This window comes from Amphichorda felina (assembly GCF_050947745.1).
Source record: "Amphichorda felina strain 45539 chromosome Unknown scaffold_1, whole genome shotgun sequence".
Taxonomy (NCBI): domain Eukaryota; kingdom Fungi; phylum Ascomycota; class Sordariomycetes; order Hypocreales; family Bionectriaceae; genus Amphichorda; species Amphichorda felina.
In genome coordinates, this window is record NW_028145049.1 from 496,523 (window position 1) to 515,944 (window position 19,422).

At 55.2% G+C, this 19,422-nt stretch overlaps 4 protein-coding genes across 4 annotated transcripts; 2 read left to right on the forward strand and 2 right to left on the reverse strand.

Annotated features, from left to right (window-relative positions):
* Positions 1 to 590: 590 nt before the first annotated feature.
* ACO1O0_000163 (uncharacterized protein) lies at positions 591 to 965 on the forward strand (the record flags this gene model as incomplete). Its single annotated transcript, XM_083189663.1, has 1 exon — positions 591 to 965. One exon carries the CDS (start codon positions 591 to 593, stop codon positions 963 to 965), a length of 375 nt encoding a protein of 124 aa, XP_083053522.1.
* A 4,006-nt stretch (positions 966 to 4,971) lies between these two features.
* SKS1 (kinase-like domain-containing protein) lies at positions 4,972 to 6,574 on the reverse strand (the record flags this gene model as incomplete). Its single annotated transcript, XM_083189664.1, has 2 exons — positions 4,972 to 5,816; positions 5,887 to 6,574. 2 exons carry the CDS (start codon positions 6,572 to 6,574, stop codon positions 4,972 to 4,974), a joined length of 1,533 nt encoding a protein of 510 aa, XP_083053523.1.
* An 8,071-nt stretch (positions 6,575 to 14,645) lies between these two features.
* Positions 14,646 to 17,935, reverse strand: PRP4 (kinase-like domain-containing protein; the record flags this gene model as incomplete). The annotated part of the gene is made up of 4 exons (XM_083189665.1): positions 14,646 to 14,867; positions 15,522 to 15,890; positions 15,947 to 17,153; positions 17,205 to 17,935. The coding sequence occupies 4 exons, from the start codon at positions 17,933 to 17,935 to the stop codon at positions 14,646 to 14,648; spliced, it is 2,529 nt and encodes an 842-aa protein (XP_083053524.1).
* A 633-nt stretch (positions 17,936 to 18,568) lies between these two features.
* On the forward strand, positions 18,569 to 18,927 carry TMA7 (translation machinery associated TMA7; the record flags this gene model as incomplete). Its single annotated transcript, XM_083189666.1, has 3 exons — positions 18,569 to 18,590; positions 18,676 to 18,765; positions 18,833 to 18,927. The coding sequence occupies 3 exons, from the start codon at positions 18,569 to 18,571 to the stop codon at positions 18,925 to 18,927; spliced, it is 207 nt and encodes a 68-aa protein (XP_083053525.1).
* Between the last annotated feature and the right edge of the window lie 495 nt (positions 18,928 to 19,422).

The following is a 19,422-nucleotide window of genomic DNA, read 5'->3' on the forward strand; positions in this document are numbered from 1 at the left end:
GCACTGCTGCCGTATGCCCTTGTAGGCAGTGCCGCTGCCGCTGCCGTATAAAGATGCTTCTGCCGCTGCCCTGCCATATGAAGATCACACTGCCGTATGAAGATGGCGGTGAATTCCTTCTTCTGCTTGCTCGTCTTCCTCTCTCATCATCACCGTCATCAGCCGCAGGCCCGTAGCTATCGGTGTAGCTACAGCTTACTATAGCTATTAGTATAGCTATAACTTGGCTACGAGTGTAGCTACGACGATGAACTTGGCTAGGAAGCGGGCTTTTTGCACGCCTAGGGCTTTCGTCTCAATACTATTGATTAAGCGACTTTTTGTAGGCAGCTTAATGCGGGCGTCTGTATCCGTACTCGACACGTGATGGCTGGGGGGGTTGACTCTGTACATTGGTGATTTCCGAAGCCAATGAGGTTTCGTCGGCGCAACGGCCAGAAGGCGGGGGGTGATCTGGTCGATGGCCAAATATCTCAGCATTTTCTGATATTTGTGGCCACCCCCTTCCCTCTACTTCTTCTATTACTCCTCAGGGATTGCGCTCCAAGCACAAATCTCACCAGTTCTCACATGCGCCTATTGGGAGAAACATGGATCGGATAATCTCACAAGATGAATTGGATGCTGCGGAACGTTATGGCACCTTTGTTCCCGTGTATAAGGTCGACTCGAAAACCATTGTCAAGACTGGCAGCAGCGTTCGTAAGAGCGAGGCCGAGACTATGAGGTTTATTCGCAGTCGGACAACCATCCCTGTCCCAGAGGTTTATAACGCGTACACGGACCAAGAGACGGGCAAGGGTTGCATCGTGATGGAGTTCGTCCCGGGCGACAATCTCGATAAGGTCTGGGATAACTACACTGATACCGAGAAGGAATCCGTCATTTCCCAACTTGGCGGATACATGGACGAGCTCCGCTCCATCAAGGGTACATTTATCGGTTGCGTGGATGGCTCCCCGTGAAATGACCAGTACTTTGATAGTACCCCAGATGGATACGGACCTTTTGCGAGCGAGGAAGAGTTTAATCAAGGGATTGTGAATGCGATGAAGGAAGCCGTGTCGGAGGACTGGTCGGGTTTCACGTGCGACATATGGCTTGAAGTTATGAAGGGTCATGAAATTGTTATGACCCATAATGACTTGGACCCAAGAAACATATTGGTTCGAGGGTCAGAAATCGTCGCTCTGTTGGACTGGGAGTTATCAGGCTACTATCCCGAGTACTGGGAGTATTGCAAGGCCTTGAGGCGCCCTACCTGGCTAAGTGGCTGGATTCGAGACAGAGCCTTGGAGAAGGTCCTAACGCCCTATAGGAAGGAATATCGGTCATGTGGAATACGCGGGAAATCATTTGGTAGGTACTAGTAGTCTGGTTTTATATTCTAGCATTCGAAGCACTTTACCCCCCGTCTCACGCAGCCTCAGGTTTGATAAGCAGTGTATCAATGTTCTGTAAACTCCGTTCTGGAAACCCCGAGTTTCCGCGCTAATGCTCTTTATTTTCCTCATTATATCATACCTTCAGGCTGGGAACGAGGACTTGAATTCCATGTCTATTATATTTCAGGAGCCCATCAGCACCCTCTCCCTTCCGGCACGCGCTTGAGGAGTATATCCTAGAGCGCCCGCGGAATTCGTACGTCCCACCTGAGGAGCCGCGGCTGTACCTACTCTAAATAAACCAGCAGAGGTACTATGTAGGACACTCCTAGGTACGGCGGGGAAGCGTAGATATTTGGCGGCGCTTATACTGCGGCTGCACTGCTTCCTCTCTCTCTATATATATAAATGGTTATGATCCTCATCACCGTCATCATCCGTATCATCAATGCCCATCCTCTTCCTCGGGTGCCTATGTTGATTCATCATCACCACTAGCAGAGTCATGATACAGCAGCCTAAACTGGAGAAGCCTTATTTTTCCCTTACATTCTCGTACTCGCGACGCTGAGTCGATGGAGAACTATGACCCAGCGGCTGCAACAGGCCAGGGGCTTTTCCCATCTGGGAATTTCCCATCCAGCGGTCTCATCAGTGGCTTTCAGCCGAGCAGAGTCAATACAGGAGAGAGTCTAGACGCAAAAGTCACGAGGAACATTCCACTCTCAGGAACAGGCCCCCGTGTCCCCGATTCGGCCCATCCATTCCCAGGCCATCAGATAGTAAGCTTTCACATGGCCAAAAGGGGGCTGTCCATGATGAACACGACGACGCCACTCTGCCGGAGGACCGTTCTAAACTCTAAGCTGGAGGTGAATGGGCCGAGCTGCCCGTCAAGGTTCACCGTTGACATTGAACGCCCCCCGCCCCCCCGTTGGCAAACAAGGTTCAGCACCTCGGCGTGTCTAAGAGTCATATACGAGAAGAGTCATTGGCTGCGAGGCCTAGACCTTCCAAGAGTCCCCAAGACCGTTGTGTGGCCGGTGATGCAATTGGCTTTGTGGGCGTATGACGAGCCCAAAGTCTATAAGCCACAATGTAGGTGGCCCTGTCCAAGATCCAAGCTCCCAGCCTAGGAGCATGTGGGAGGGAGCTTGAGCATGGGCTACACATGGCTCTGGCCAAACCTTGACAGAGAAACACGTTTGAGCTATCGGATAACGCAAAGCATGCTCCAACGAATACATACCGGAGCCTGCTCCGTGCATCCCGCAGGTGCATTACCCGCGGGAGGTCTGTCTGTCTGTCTGTCCCTCTCGCGCAGACAAGACATTCCACGCACCGGTGAGTGGTCCTCCCTTGCGTACGGATAGGAAACCGTTTGCTGGGACATTGCCACGCATCCCTAAAGACTCGCAACGGCAAGGGAGGCAGCTGCCATGCGATGATACATCCATCTCCCCCAACCCAGGTGGGCAAACAGGGCATCGAGGACTGAAGCAGCACACTCCACCTCCACAGAGTCCAGATGGCCGGGAAGCTGTGCTCCACCGTCACCGGAGGAGGCGTTGATACGTTTGCCCAGCAGGCCGATAATTCCATTAATGATTCTCCCTTCCCGTCATCCTCCATCTCCGCGGGCCTGTCCACCACAGTACGAGTAATATCCCGGAGATACGGATACTATTGATTGATCGGCGCCAGGACAAGTGGGCCAGGCCAGGACCAGAGGCAACACAGCCCTCCGCAACCTCCACACCACAGCCGCCCAAGAGATCGACGCGCCTTCCTCCTCCCAACAGGGCATCGGGGGGAGCACAGGCCACACCGCAGAGAGGATGGGGCAGCCAGTTGGCCGTGCGGACATGACCAACGCAGCACGTGAGGATGCAGTCCTGTCCCGTCCCGCGCATCTATCATGCAGAGTGGGCGGTGACAAGAACCCAAGAGAGAGAGGGAGAGACATCACCAACCAACAAAGACAGATCGAAGCACAGAACCAACCAACCAGCCCCCCTCCCTGCCTCCTCCATTATCGAGAGGGCCGCAGTGCCGCACACACACACACACACACACACACGCACAGGTACAGAGGCGCGCGCATCGCATCGTGGGTAGGTAGATATCCAGGGGAAAATGCACCCCCTCCCTCCCTCCACTGCTCCAGGCGGTGAGACCCAGGACCACCTTGTTATGCCCCAGCTGAGATCGCGCTGACATACTCCGTACATACATACTACCTACATCCAACACGCATTAACCCCCCAGCCGACTCGTACATGTAAATAGCTCGTAGAATATCTACGAGTACGGATAGCAGTCGTGGCCCTCGCTCCATCCCCCCCCCCTTCCCCCCAAATCGCCCCAATGATCAGTCTACCGGTCTGCGGCCTATGCAGGCATCAATGCAAGCACTCTCAATGTCAATGTACAGCCGACCCTCTCTCCAGAGAGGAGAATGGCCACGTCGCCGCTAATGCGATATGCAAGCTGTACAATGTAGGCACCCATCTTGCACACACTCGGGCATTGGGTCGTTGGTCCCCGGCTCCTTTCTTCTTCTTTGCTGTAATAGCCTGTGTGGCTCGAGAGGCCAGAGTGAGGCCCGAGCCCAGAGCAAAGGTCAGTGCCAGGACTCCGCTGAGAGAAACGACGAGACGGATCGGCGACGTGAACAACGTGGTTGATTCCAAATTGTGACTTCATCAGACAAGTGACAAGTAGTCGCCGAGCCAAGTTCCCAGGATCAAAGCACCAGAAGAGCCACGAATATTCCAAGTTCGCAACGTATAATATTATTCATTGCCGGGGACCATGCTCTTGTGAGCCAGCCCGCTATCGTAAAACGTATTTGCGCGGGACAATGTGTCAGGCGCGTTGTTGGGTATCTGAGCCCGACAGATCTAGATGTGTCTCTGCTTTGTCTTCTTCACCTCAAATAAATCAAGACATCCAACTCCAGCCAACCAAAGTTCCCAACAACCCCGTACCATCCCATCATAACAAAGATAATAAAAAAATAAAAATAAACCCAGAAATGTGACTGACATCTTTCCGTATTTCCTAAAACAACATCTTTCCCATTTCTCCTTTCTACCCAAACAGAAAAGCAAACCACCCGAAAAAGATTAAAAAAAATGTTTTGTTGTTTCGTAAAAAGCTTCTCAGCGTCGTTCAGAACGTCTCGTGTCTTCAAGAAAAAAACACCGATATCCGTAAACAAATCCCCCCTCTCCGTTTTGAGAACTCCTCGCTCGAAAACCAGAACAGGCCAAACAGAAAATGTTGCAAGCAACGGGTTGTGAAGTTGTGTAACGGTCCAAGAAGACCGAACCCGTAGATCGGTAGATCCGTTTGGCATCCAGAAATGATCCCAAGCCGCGTCGTGTCGTCCGCAGGGTCGAGAACAAATCCGGGTGTAAATCCAAAAGGTTGGCGGATTCCGGGAATAGGTTCATGTGTATGTAGATGAATAGTATGTGCAGATAAGGTAAGCCATCCAGGCATCATCGTAAGATAAAGAAGAAGGAAAAAAGACTTCGAAAAGACGAGGTCAGATCAAGCCATGTATCTCCAGAGGCCCGACTCAAAAGCATCCCTGGAATGAGGGAAGCATCTGGGCCTGGGGGTGGAAAGGTCCATGGTTTTGCCTCAAGGGCATCTGTTGAACGTATCTAACCACATCCCAGAGAGGGAAGTATGGTTTGGAGCATGCCGACGGAACGGAAACAGGTGCCTGAATGGGCTGAGGTGCGCACTGCATCGGCTGCTGGGGGATTTGAGGGGGCGCCATGGAAACGGGGACAGGTCCAGTGTAGTGCTGAGGTACAAACTCCTGGGCCGTAAAGAGGTTGTGTTCCCTGGCTGTCTCCGGCTCAAACGTCTGCTGTACGCAGTCGAAAGGAATGTCCTCCTGTTGTTGTTGTTGTTGTTCCTGGATGAAATCTTCATCAGGGTCCGAGATGGTGGATCCGCTGGAGGTCAGCGAGCCATCATCTGAGATGGTCGACACGGGTGAGAGGGGTGAGTCACACTCGTAGTCGTCCACAACAGCTTCCTCAGGAGGTGCAACGTATGGGGTGATGTGATCGGGGGTAGCCGGAGGGGTTGGGGGAGCCATGGTGGACATGGGCGATGCCGTGAGTCTGGGGCAGGCCAGAATGCTCTCCCGGAGCTCGGAAAGGGTGATCCGCAGTTCAGGGCAAGGGTTGAAGATGCGTCCCAAGATATCGTTCAGCTCACCAGTAACGGGGAGAATGGTCTTAAGAAATTCCGGGGAGCGAGCATAGGCCCTGTAGGTAGAGTCCTGGAAAGAAGCCTGCTTCCACGGGTTGCGTCCACAGGTCAGGTTGACAAGGATGACTCCGAGGCTCCAGACATCATTAGGGGCGCACATGTAGAAAGGCTTCCGGGCAGATGAATCCAGGCATTCTGATGAGGGGGGAGAGGGGAAAATGTCAGTATGTGTTCACTAGGGAGGGGATAGAAGAAAAATATTTACCTGGACTCATGTAGAACGTTGATCCACATCCGTAATCTTCTGAGTGGTCTTCAGACGTGGCCAGACCGAAGTCTGCCAGCTTGACCGTGTCTCCGTGGTCCGTCACTAGAATGTTCTCTGGCTTGAGATCCCGATGGTAAATTCCCAGCTTGTGGCAATGTTCCACGGCATCCAAAATCTGGAGAAACACCTTTTTGGACAGCTCATCATTACCAACGTATTGACCGCGCTCCGTGATGTTAAGAAACAGGTCTCCTTCGGGGCAGTATTCCAGGATAACGTATATGCAGTCGGCATCGTCCACAATCTTGTACATCGACACCACGTTGGAGTGGGCCGATGCCAGATAGTGCAGCCGAATCTCTCTCTGTTGGTAAAGAACCTGGCGGCGCTCCAAAGGGGTTCCATCGGCATTATACTTGCTGAGGCACTTGACGGCATAACGGACCCCGTCGTGAACGTCAACAGCAAGGTAGACTACGCCGTAAGCGCCGGTTCCCAGGATGTCGGTCAACTGGAGCTTCCCCTCCAGCAGCATTCCTAACCGCTCCTCGGGCGCCAGAGGGATGCATCGTGATGTGGGCACGAACTGCCTGGTTGCAAAAGGCTGCTGGGCGCTGCACTTGGGATTGTCGTAAGCCGGAGATGCCGGAGGCGTGGGGTATCCAAATGGGGCATGGTGCTGCATATTCCTAGGGTTGAGTGACGAGCTCCAAGATGGGATATGCGCTCCAGGTCTGTTCCGGCAACAAACGGCCAGGAAACCAGGAAACCGGGAGAGAGAGAGAAGGAAAAACTGCGAAAATGTCCAACAGACGGGAGTGGTCCTGATCCAATGTAAATAACAAACGGGGCGCAGCTCCAAAAGGTCCAAGTCGGCGAATAAATCTCCAGGGTCGCAAGTTGCAGGTTCCTGACGGCCGATTCAACGGGTCATTGGGACAGCGGGAGATGAATCGCCGGCGAAGTACGGTAGAGTCGTTGTTACGATAATGTTAGATGGATGGGAAGGAGGGCGTGGCGGCGAATACCCTATGATCCAAGTGGACGAGTCGAGGTGAAAGGAGTTGAAGGAGTGTCGTGAAGAGTGGTGTCCATAGGTGGTACCAGTCCGAGGCAAGGCAGTGGAATGAGGTGGGCAGTCTGATGTTGATAAACAGCCCAGACAACGATGGACCAACAGAACAGGCGAGGCCACAGGTACCGGGGGGCCACGGGCCATCCTGCACATAGTCCGCTGCGATGCACTTGGCCGGTCGCACTTCAGCCTGGATTGCGTGGAGGCGCCCGTGAGCTCCACACCCTCAGGAGGTGAGTCCCACCCAGCCTTCACACCCCTGCTGGCGCCGATGGAGAAAGAAGATTATGGACGGGGCCATGTCTTGGCGAAGGTCCACTCACGCATCTATTCTTGAATGGGGCGGTGGAGTGGAGATCCAAGGTTCACTGGCCTGTGAGGCTTGCGGCGAAGGGGGGGCGGGATCCGTGTCGCAGTGACGCCGCGCAATATACGAGGGGCAAGGGTGGTCCGACCAAGTCCGACACACGAAATGAAGCGGTTCGCTCGTGTGTCACTGCCTCCTGTGACCCATCGACGCCCCATCTCTGGCCACCCAGGACCCAGGCGCCCACGCCTGGGCCTGCTCCGTGTGTTGCTCACTTGCTTGTTGACGCCCACCAGCCAGCACTCACCAGCCAAGCAGCCAGCAGCCGCCTCGGGTTGGAAGTTGACAGCCTAGCCCGCCACCCAGCTGCCTGCATTTTCACACTGGTCAGCGGCCACCAGGTGAACTCTCAGCGGTGGTCGGTGGGCGATCTCACGACTACGGGGCCCCCGGGAGGCTGGTGTGGGCAACGACCCCCTCGTGGCCACACAGGCAGCCAGTGCCCTTGTTGCTGACAACCATGGCCACTTCACTAATATCTCGCCATGGCCGAACGGGTCGTCATGGTTGGCAAAGCTTTGCAAGCCCCGTGACCGTCGACCCAGCGCAACTCCCCTAGGCTGATGATTATGAACATCAATCCTTTATTGACAGTTTTGCCTCTTCATGGAGTCTCCAGAGCTAGAAGGACCGAAGCCTCGACCTGACGGACTCGGACAAATACGTAAAGAACAGCGCGTACGTCAAACAGGGTGGATCCTCTGTACCCGTAGATGTCGTCGTGTCGTTGTAAGCAGCCTACAATAATAGCCAACAACAGGTTATTCTGTTGATAGAACTGCTGCACTGCCCTGCCGTTAACGCTGGAATTTAGGCAGGCCAAAAGCCATCCAGCAAAAGACACAAACAAGGCGAACACTCGAAAACAGAGATCACCGCCCAGTGTTTGCGGCCTTGTGTTTGCGTCGGAATGGATGAAATCATCTCGAGATTGCAGTTGTGTTGATCACCTTCAGGCAAGCTCAGTCCACTATTACCAGTCCAGTCATTAGACATTAACACTGTGCAACAAGTGACGCCTCACTGTCCTGGAATTGCCGCAGTCGGGAAGTGCTCTGGTTGGGCTCGTCTCTCGTTGGTCATCAAACCGACGAAGTGAGCACAGTGCACTTCCGTCTCACTGTGCCGCACAGTAGCGATGCAATGCATTCCGTACTTTACGAATGCACCTGGCTGGTGCTTGCACGCAGCCAATCATGAGTCAACGTACCAAGTTATGCAGCATATAGTTTCCAGCTGTCGCCACTCCTGACGCACTTTCGTGGCTGGTCAGTTATGCAGGTGGAGTTATGCCCACCGGGCGAGGCTTGTTGTGCATGATGGGGCGCGCTGAACAAGCACCTGGACACGAGAACCCGCACACAGCCCAAAACCCGGCCTTTCTCGTCCTGGCTCCAGGCCAGTCAGGCCTGGAGCGCCGCTGATGACGGTGCAAATGGGTCCCAGGCCGGCTCCTCCGGAACCATAATGTGGCTGAAGCGACCGCTAGAGTTTTGCTAGCGCACAGTGAAGCCCCCAAGATGGCTCCAGAACCAGCCCGTCCAGACCGTCCGCCATCCTTGCCGTGAGCAGTTTCGAGTTTCAAGGGTTTCGGTGGTCGCCAAGTATGGGACTCGTTACTCAGATGGTGCATCAGGTCGGACTATGCGATGCCCATGGCCAAATGGACATGCCGTAATGTGATGCGCGCCGCCCAGATGGTCAGGACAGGCCGTGAATAGCGCTTTGCCCATTGGTGCCGTGGCTGCCATGCTGCCTCACTTGTCCCAGTCGCGGCGCCCAACGTGGTCATTCTGCCGCGCTTGCAGGGGCATCTTCGTGGATGTGGACAGGCCACGATGTCCTTCGAGGCTTCGACCACCAGCTTGCATCCCGTCTGTGTCGTGTGATTGGGACAGATCCTGGGCGCCTGCACCAGTGCACAGTGCACACCCTGTACCAGTAGACACCCTCCACTGGACCGCTGGATCCCTGCTTGGCGGGTTCAGTTTGGAAGCACCTGAAGCAGAAAGAGAGCGTCGTCGTCCAGTCACAGTACTCGTACAGGACCTGGGCCCCTCTGGCATTGGTCCACACCTTGCCGACGAACGCTGCGAGAAAAGTGAGGCTGGCCGTTGTTGGCGACAAGTCACATCATGCTCATGAATGGGGGAGACGGCGTCCAATCAAGAGCCAGGTGAGTGTTGATGAGTGATTTGCCTCCTGTCGCATCAAAGTCGAAATTCGATCATTCCTCGACGATTGTTGTTGTACAGGCTGGCGGGCAACTCTTTTGGTAGGGGAATTGGCCAATCTGTGACGTTCGGGCGACGGACCGGGTGGCGCTGTCTCTGATTTTCCAAGCAGAGATAATAATATTACGGACAGAGGCCAGCCACCGGGGCGCCAGCAAACATGCTCGCGTTTGGTATTATGATGGCATCTTGTCTAATCGTCAGGTGTCTGGGGCACCCTGCGGAGGCTGCGACGGTTGGCGGGAGACATGTTTCATCGACGTGAGAGCTGACTGTCACTGTCAGTGGTGGTGCAGGCGACTCGCAGGCTCGCAGCAGTGAAGACAGCAGAATGGCGGTCAGCCCCCCTCGCCCTGCCTTGTTTGGCTGGTGTGTGCTCCTGCCATGCAGCTACATACATGCATCTGCCTTACTGCCTCAGGCTCGTCAATTCTCGGCCATTCTTGCCCATCAGTGCCATCACACCTTGGGAAAGCTGGGAGCGGGAAGGCAGGCCCCTAGTGGGTCACGGGCGCTTCTTTAGAGCTAACCACATCCGAACAAGCGCCAGATCTGCAATCCTGACACTCACGACTCACGAGTAATGTTGACATTGCCTCCCAAGACTAGAGACCCCCGAATCCCAACCCCGGCACGGACTTTTAGGTGGTTCACCTAGAGCTTCGCCTGACGGCCCTGACCCGACTCCTGAGGCCGTCCTCAGGGGTCCCGCATATCCTGCCGTCGGTGGCATGTCCTCGGCACGGACCACCACCGACGTCAGCAATAACGATCCGCAAAGGCCATGTCAGAGACTTGGAGTAATAGTATTGCACGAACATAGTATGGGTACTTCGTAGACCACCAGTCAACCGCCACCAGCCACGACAATTCACCGATCCTCGGTGGAAGGAACTGCTACTGTACGAGTACTCCGTAGCACCTCCTCTCGACTACGTCATCATACCACCGCTATAGTCTCTCGTGGAGGCCTTGTCGGCGAGTTAGCCGTGCCGTTGGGAGCGCATGCAACCATATTACTATTCGTATGATCGCATCCTTCGGCCTAAGGTCCCCAACTTGTTGCAAAACGCAGCCAAGCAACTTCTCCTTGCAGAGTGCAGAGGATATTGTCATGCAGCATCAGCAATGCCCCCCCTTGGGGAACCCTCCCCACTTCTCGAATCGGCAGTTCATGGTGGTCTGCCTCGAGACCCTCAACCACTGGATTCAAGTCTTCGACTCAGCCAGCATGAGATACTCATTCTAGACAGCCAATCAGGATCGCTCCTATCCGTCGCAATGTGTGAAGTAGAACGAACACATGCATCTCGACTCCTTCGGCTCAAGCTACCCTGTGGCTTACACCACACCGCCAAAAGTGCAGACTACGAGAAATAACTAGGCAGTACGGATATTGGGATTGGTTAACAGTCTTGTCCCGTCCAATTGTGTGCTCCGTGACCAGTTTTTACTACATGGGCGCGTTACACTGACCATCCTTGGACTAACACCTCTATCAAACAGGAGGCAACAGTCGAGAGCACCTCCTCACAATACTATGTTGTGGTCATGACGTTCTTTGAGTCGGTCGGAGTCGATCCGCGGAGACCAGCCCCCGAGTCTGAGCATGACTTTCATCAAAATGGATCAAGCTAATCTCCACTGTGAAGGAGGTCCCCCCTCTACCCTTGATGCCTCTCCCAGGAAGATGTCATGCTGGCGGAGATGGAGAATATCAGAGCACGAATAATGGTAGCAGTGGCTCCACGGGGCTGATAAAATGGCATTCACCGACGCCGAAGACGCCACCCGACGTTCAACGCTCATCCACCCAACAGCTAAAACAACGTTGCCATCAAACCTTGTTTACTACTTGTGCATTATAGTCAACACGGCAACAATCTGGACCGCGAAAGGTGGGACCATGGCTGGGATACTGTGCCTCACCGTTGAGCTCACACCGAGTTAGGCGTCTGAGCGCTTCCTTTTGAGGTGTTGCCCACAATGTCACTGATACGCCGCTCACTACATACAACTAGCTCCCGTGGTGCTGGGCGCTGAGGATGCGCCAAGCCCGTACAGAGAAACTACGTACCTTGCTAGGGCGCTATGGAGTCGGCCATTGCAACGCTGGCAAGCATATTTTCACCAGAGGATTCTCCCGAGCCACTAGCTGATGGATTAGGCCGATGATCTCGCAGGGAGAGACAAAAGAAAGCACCTTGGGCTAGAGGGTCGTCCCGGGCGGTGCGCGTGACACGATGGATTCGATGACCCGGACGAGACCGCGCCGGTGGCGGGTCTGGCCCGGGACCCACTCGGAGCCGATTAAGCCCCCATCGCCACAAGCGCGCCGGCGTCTGCCCGGGTTGACACAGGCTGTTGTGGCTTTATTATTAATGTCTGTTGCCATAAGAACGGCCGCGACCGTAATACTATCTGGTGTGGGATGGTGACTGACTCATGGCCCGTGGACAAACTTGGCAACGCCAGCGGCTCATAGATGGGTTAGACGCTTACGCCTAGGCACAGACCATGAGGATCTCCAATGGATCACGGCATGTTTCCCAGCGGCGCGAGGGCAGCAATAGCTGCGCCGGTCGATCTCCCTGGTGACTTCATACGTACATACATCTTTCGTCGTGGTGGTCTGTAGGTCATCACCTGACACCTGCGCCCCCTACTTGGCAGCTCTGGAGCAGTTCTCTTGCCCTTGATGCTTCACAAGGAAACCCCAGCATGTCATTGCGACCTAGCAAAGAGGTGTCGTCTCTGTCTGGTTGCCCGAGTCACCAGTCAGTCAGTCACGCGCCAGACGAGCCAGCGCATCTTAGACAGAGGACCCTAGATCTCTCGATCGAGGTCACAGTCGGAGACACAGCAACCACTCGCCCTTGTTTTACACTGAAAAAAAAACACATCCCAGCCAAACGACAGGAGCAACGTGTTCGAGACATCCATGATCTGTCGCACGAGACCCGACGGGTATGTTACAACGCTATTTCTTTTCACCCTTCACTTCTTCCCAATAGAGAAGCCGTCACTATCCGGGGGTCATGCAAAACGGCCGCGGCGCTGCCGATCCGGGCATTTCGATGGTCGAACTGGTTGACAACCTGACGCCAGAAGGTTCGGGATGGGTTCGATGGGGTGGAGGACCCTGCCTTGCCATCAACTTCTTTGCTTTGCCCAACGTCTCGCCACCGCCGAGTAGCCCGAGTCAATAAGGGAGCAAGGTAGCCAAGGCCTCCCTCAAACAATACCGTCGGGTGAGGCTTGCTGGCTTGCCCAAGTCATGCCCTCCAAGAAGTACTGGTGGTGTTACCGTATTACGAAGGCTGTCTGTCAATCATGTCCCCCTCGAGCGACCCGTCGCCATCTCTCCCTCCAATGCACACAGTACTACCTTAACGGGGACGTTGACGCGAAAAGGAAATTTATCCAGAGACGTTCCATCCCAGACGCCAGTCGTTCTGTTCCCCGGACCCGAGTCCTCGTAGCTGATCAGAACCACACGAGAAGTGCTCATGATGTCAGGACGGCCCTCACCCCGCTCCATCTCAGGCCCATCGGCAGCATCGTGCGCTCTCCGTGATATCACAACCAGCACGTTCAAGACGCAATGTGCATATCACCCAATACTGCACGACTCATGTCGCCCGCAGTCTCCCGGGGCGCACAGGGAGGCTGGTGACCGCACTGCACATGGTTTGGCGCGGACCGCCAGGTAGTAGGAGCTTCAAGGCAGCCAGCGCCCGGTGGCGGCTGGGATCCCACATGCCCATCATCCCATCCCACCTTGTTGTTGGAGGGGTAATGGAGGGGGAAAATACCCTGGCCAGCGTTGTTGGAAGCTTGGAAGCCCTGTGACACGGCCGCCGCCCCAACGGCCGGGCGCTACGGAGTGTCCCACACCTTGGGGCCATGGCGTTTTTGCCCGTCAAAGCATGGCCGTTTGCCAGAGACCTCGACTGCGGCTCTGGGGTTGCCTCCATCCATGTCTGTTACTATTCTTTGCACCACGACCGGCTATGCGACCCAGACAGCATTTGGCGCCCGGCAACCTGCAACAGGGAAAGTTGCAACCACAGCCGGCCGTGCAAACCGCCATACGGATACATACCATCCATTACATCTGTGCATAGTAGACGCATATGCTCAACGTGCAGCAGCGAAACGCTCAGGCATATTACTCCGTGCGCTGCCGTTCAATACTTGCATCCGTGCCCACAGAAGCCAGCCGTTGACAATTGACGGGGGTCGAACAAGCATCTACCCGTGCTCGACCCATCGGTCTAACCATACACACACACACTGACCCAGCAGCAGCATTCAACCGCCAGGCCGCCCAGTCGACCGATCGCGCCGCACCGCAGGATTGCGACTCGTCCTACCAAGCACGTATTACGAAGCACAGCGCCGGCTGCTGACAGGGTTGTTCCCGTCTCACCCCTCCTGACGGGTCCTCAACTCGTGCCCCCCCGAGATCTAACGGACATACTGACACTTGTCGACAAAGACAGGCGGCGGCTAGTGGTATTACGCCTGCCGTGTCCTCGGGAGAGGGGGGGGGAGGCCTGCATCAACGGCATGCCGAACGGCTGGGAGGGCTGTGGACCGCCCGAGTTGGCAGTCGCACCACAGTATGCGTACTTTGGTAGGGGACGACCAAGGAGAAAAAGCAAGTGGCGCGTGGCTGGGGCCGTCCGCCCCCCCAGACAAACCAAACATTCTGGAGGTGCAACAAGCCACGGGGCGAATCCTGCTGTCAACCTCCAAGTATTACAGATTAGAGTCTAGAACACGCCAGAGGGGAGGGCCAGCACAAGAAACCTCGGCGCACAAAACGACAGCTCACACGGGTACGGACGTACAACTCATCTCAACTTGGCGGACGGGGAATCGTTTAGTAATACCTACTAGTACAACGTGATAGCAGCTAGTAGTCCAATGCCTCCACGGATCTGTTGGGAATCTGTCCAAAAAGCCCCGGGTATACAGGACCTTATACTACTGTAATGCGTTGCACAGGGTAGTACGCGGGTGTCCCTTGTTCTGTTCCGTTCGCCCACGGGCTGCTCGATCCTGTGCCTCCGCTTTATCTCCGTGGTGCGCTGGCCTTTGATGTGAAAAAGGGGTGTCGCAGTGCATCCGCTGGCTTGAGCCTCTTGTCCGGGTTCAGCGCCAGGCAGTGATCCAGCAGGTCGACAAAGTGATGCAGTTCCCGCGCCTCGGTGTCGTTCATCCCCGTCGAAGCAGCCATTAGCCGCGTGCGCAGGTCGCGTGTCGGTTTGACCATCGGTAGAGTCCTGACCGTTGTCTATAAAGGTGCACCACATGTCAGTCAGCCAAATCCATATCTCGTGAGCATCAACGAGGCGCAACTAAGGAAGTCATGCATGGTTCGACATGGGGTTCAGAGCAGCACAACACACAGCAGTCATCCTGTGACTCCAACGTCCTGAAGGCCAAAGTAAACATCCCGAGTGGCTGGTGTGTTGCTGCTCCCTGAAAAGGATTGCGGGGGAAGCCTTGAAAAGAAGCAAGCAACCAACGCTGCTGCGGCCGCCCTTGTGACCATTCCCGACCGACGGGCGCTTCTTGGCCCTTCATGCAAGGACCTGGTCACCGCGCCTCTCGGGACGACCGTGCCAAGGACAGGAACCAACACTTGCACCGGTTCCCCCAGTAGGCGTTCCCCAGACGGGTTATGGCTGACTGGCAAAGGATTGGGATGGGTTGGAGGCCCCGCAAGACCGTGGCGCTGACAGATGCCTTGCATTGGCAGCGCGCTAGCCTGGTGTCTTGCATCCGTGCTTCGCCCGTGACCGCGGGAAGTTGAATGAAAAAAAAGAAGAAAAAAAGAAAACCCAGGCACATGGCCAGAGACTAACATGGTGACATATCCACAATGACATGGGCGTTGCGAGGGAAATTGCGGGATTGGACAAAAGGGAACCAAAAGAAATCGTACCTTTCCAAGAACCTTGTCGCGCTCGACACTGATGAACTGGCCGGCTTCGTCAAAGTGCTGAGCCGAGAGCTGGCCGCGCTTGTAGAGTTTGGGAGTCAGACGCCCACGTATCTCCATGATGGCCTTGAGCATCTGGTTGTTGCTGTCGCCTGCAAAGAGAATCTTGCCCGTGTAGAGCTCATACAAGGTGCATCCAATGGACCACATGTCGACTCCATAATCGTATGGCATGCCTAGGATAATCTCGGGTGCTCGATAGAAGCGACTGACCAGGTAAGGCGTGATTCCGGTATGCGCCGTCGCAGCATCGGATCGATCGATAGCCGTGCCTAGATCACAAATCTTGAGAATGTTGCGGGTCTCATTGACCTGCCTACTGTTAGCTATCGTCGCATCTTGTTTGGCAGGGGGTAAAATGGACTGACTAGAATATTATCAGGCTTCAGATCGGCGTGAACGATGCTGCACTTGCGCATGTGCGCCAAAGCGACGAAGATTTGGTGGGCGTATGCTCTGGTTGCTCCTAGATTGATGCCCACGTTGTTGCCAAATTTCTTCAGCACCTCTCGCAGGTTCAGGCTTAGGTTCTCAAACACCATGCAAAGGTGCGATCTGTAGTCAAACGACCTTTCAAACTTGACAATGTGCTTGCGGTTTTCGGGATCCGCATGGTTGAGCTTCTCTAAGATCGTAATCTCGGTATAGCCACCCTTTCGAAGGGCATCGTTGTTGCGCATGATCTTGATGGCAACGGGGTTCTTGGTGGTGATGTCGACTGCACGCACCACACTCGAGAACATGCCCCTGCCGAGTGTGGCCTGAACTTGGTATCGTCCGTTGAGGATTTCGCCGATGCGCATCTTGTAGTAACCGTCCTTATCATCACCTTCAAGAATACCGCCTTTGGCCTGAGGCTCGGCGTCTGGTTCAGCAACGTCGTCGAGACCCGTCGCGGGGGCTGGTTTCGTCGCATACTTGTCCTCGTCAAAGTCTTCGGCAAACATGTCAAAATCTTCATCGTCGTCCTCAGAGATCTTCTGAGCTTTGGGTTCTAGAGCGTCTGTCCCTGGTTCTTTCTCAGTTGTCTCCACGACGTGGACTTCACCGTGGACAATTGTCTGGCCGTGCCGGAGTTCATCACGACGCTCATCCTCCTTCATGTCAACAGTTGGGTCATAGTCCGCGGCTGAAGGCCCATCTTCGTCGTCGCCTTTGACATTACTGTGCGTATTCATGAGATTCTTTTCGTCGAGGAGGTCCATCCCACCTGGAGAAGGTTCATCGTTTGACCCTGGTGAGCGTGGAGATGCAAAATCTACCAGGTTAGCACGGGTCTCGGGAACCTGGACCTCGAAAGCCTTACCAGAGCGCGGCGTTCGGGGTGTTCGAGGTGTCTGGGGAGTGTCGATTTCCATCTGAGACCCCTGAGGTGTGATTGCGGACGCTGGTGAAGCCCCTCGCGTCTTGTCCGTCGCCCCAACAGCATGGAGAAGTAGAGGTGTTGCGGAGCTAGATTTAGCCAGGATCTCCTCGCGCCTCTTCCGTCGGCGCTCAATCTCAGCTTCCTCGTCGATAGGCTCCGGCTCTTGGTAATCTGGCTCTGGCTCAGGCTCAGGCTGTTTCGGAGGATCACTAATCACAGTCAGCACTGGTCAACTTTGGCGAAAACATGATGCAACTCACATCCGTTTACCGCAACTATCGGATGGGTGATCGTCACGAGCAGGCCCTTTCTCTGATTTAGCATCTTTCGGAGCACGCGCAGCCACCCCTACTGTTATCCTTGTGGACGCAGAACCCCTCTGTCTTGGACCTCTGTCATCCTCATACCTCAGCCCGCCATTGGTGCCATTGCGTCGGTCGGGCTGGCTCTCCCTAACAAAACGGTCGAGTCTGTCTCTGTCGCCCCGGCGCGGACGGTTTGGCGAGCGGCTGCGATTGCGACGTCGCTTCTCCGGGTATCGCTCGGGGTCCCGAACATCGCGATAGCGATCTCTGTCGCGGCTGCGGTCGCGGTCACGTCCTCCTCCCCTGTCGCGCTCATCGTAACTGTAGTGTGGGCCACGTGACCCGGGGTGATCCAGATCCTCGTAGGACACTCGCGATCGCTGGTAGTTGTTTCTTCGGGGGTCGTCGTACGGCGCGCGGTGGGCCCTGGCGTCATAGTCCCGGGGCGGCGCCCTACCGTAGGAGTCCTTCTCGTCACGAGACCTCTTGTAGCCACGGGGCGAGCGGCTGCGTCGCGAGGAGCCGCTGTACCTGGAGGCGGAGTCGTTCTCCGGAGACGAGTATCTACTTCGGGGTCTGTCTTGACGGTCAACACCGCTTCCTTCAGCAGCAGCACGCGGCAGTGAGGTTGCCTTCAAATCAACGTCGTTCTCGAGGATCTCGCCCTCGTCGGAACTCGTTGCCATGGTGGGAGAAAAAAAAGTTGGATGGGATGGACAGAGCTGGATCCGGATCCGCGTGGGATCTTTGAATAGTCAAGCAACACACGCGTCAGCAAGAGAGCCTCCAACAGAGCTTGAAGCAGGAATAGAGCCGAACCAGATCAGCGTGGGACTGCTCAGGTCATGAGGTTGGCGGACGATGGGCAGAGAAGCTGAATGGGTGATGAGACGCGAAGTGAGAAGGTGGTGAACGCGACTACCCAGGGTGGTCGGGAGCAAGCTTCAGCAGAATCGCGCGAGGTGGGTGAGTGCGGTGAGCCTGCGAGTCGAATGGGGATTGATGGGGCGAGGTAGCATGGGCCTTCTCCAGATTTTTGGGTGGTGGTCGAGGTTCGAGGTGGGCCTCGTCGGTCGGTGAACCGGTCAGTTGTGGCCTTCCAGGTTGGGCGAGACATCTCATAGATTGAGAGCCCAATTACATAAGCAGACTGGACCCTTACTCGGTCTTGCCGCTGGGACGAAGAGTCAGGCGTAGTGTCGACATTTATTTTTTCCCCCAGCTACGCGCCTCCCGTCCTCAGAATCTCGCAGTTGTCTTCTCCGTGTTGCAATACCATTCTCCCACTGCTCACCCTACAATCCTCAGAACGATCAGAAATGGGCGGCGCTAACCGAGAAGGTAAGAAGGAGAATGGACGAAAGCATCGCCCTCGCGATTACCCCGCCACCGAACATTTTGCTAACCATTCTTGTTCCGCAACCAGGCGGCAAGGCCAAGCCCTTGAAGCAGGCCAAGAAGCAGTCTAAGGACTACGACGATGACGACAAGGCTTTCCTGGACAAGAAGCGCGCCGGTACGACGAAATATCCGAACAAAACGCCATCACCCAGGACGGAACGATTGCTGACAGAAACATACAGACGAGAAGGCCCGCAAGGAGATGGCGGCCAAGGCCGGTGGCAAGGGCCCTCTGAACTCGGGCGCCCAGGGAATCAAGAAGAGCGGCAAGAAATAAGTGAAGGCTGACGGCCAGGAACGTGTGACGAAGGCTAATCATCCGGCGCCGTGCATGACAGTGGCGCCCTGGGATCGCCGGGGGAACGTTGGTGTTTGGCTCCAGAGCCTTTTGATGGACTGACACGATACTACATGAATGCATGATTTGGATTGCTGACCACTTGTGCCGCCTCATTACTGATGATTATATTCCGAGAGCACCATTTGATCGCTTCTCAGTCACTTGGATTGTAGTCGTAGAATCATGCACCGGGTTGCCACCCTTATAATCGCGACGAGCTACTACCACAAACGATAAATGACCACAATATAGTTCCAACGAGGATTGGATGTAGTCGTCACCTGTAGTGAGTACCTATTACTCGCCTGGGTGGATTTAGGTACCATTGGGTTTTCTGGTGGGACGATGCCTCGGACGACTTAACGTTTTCATGTGCTCGCGCGTCATCCCAACAAAATTCCCCAGAATCCACATCCGTCCCTTCATAACCAT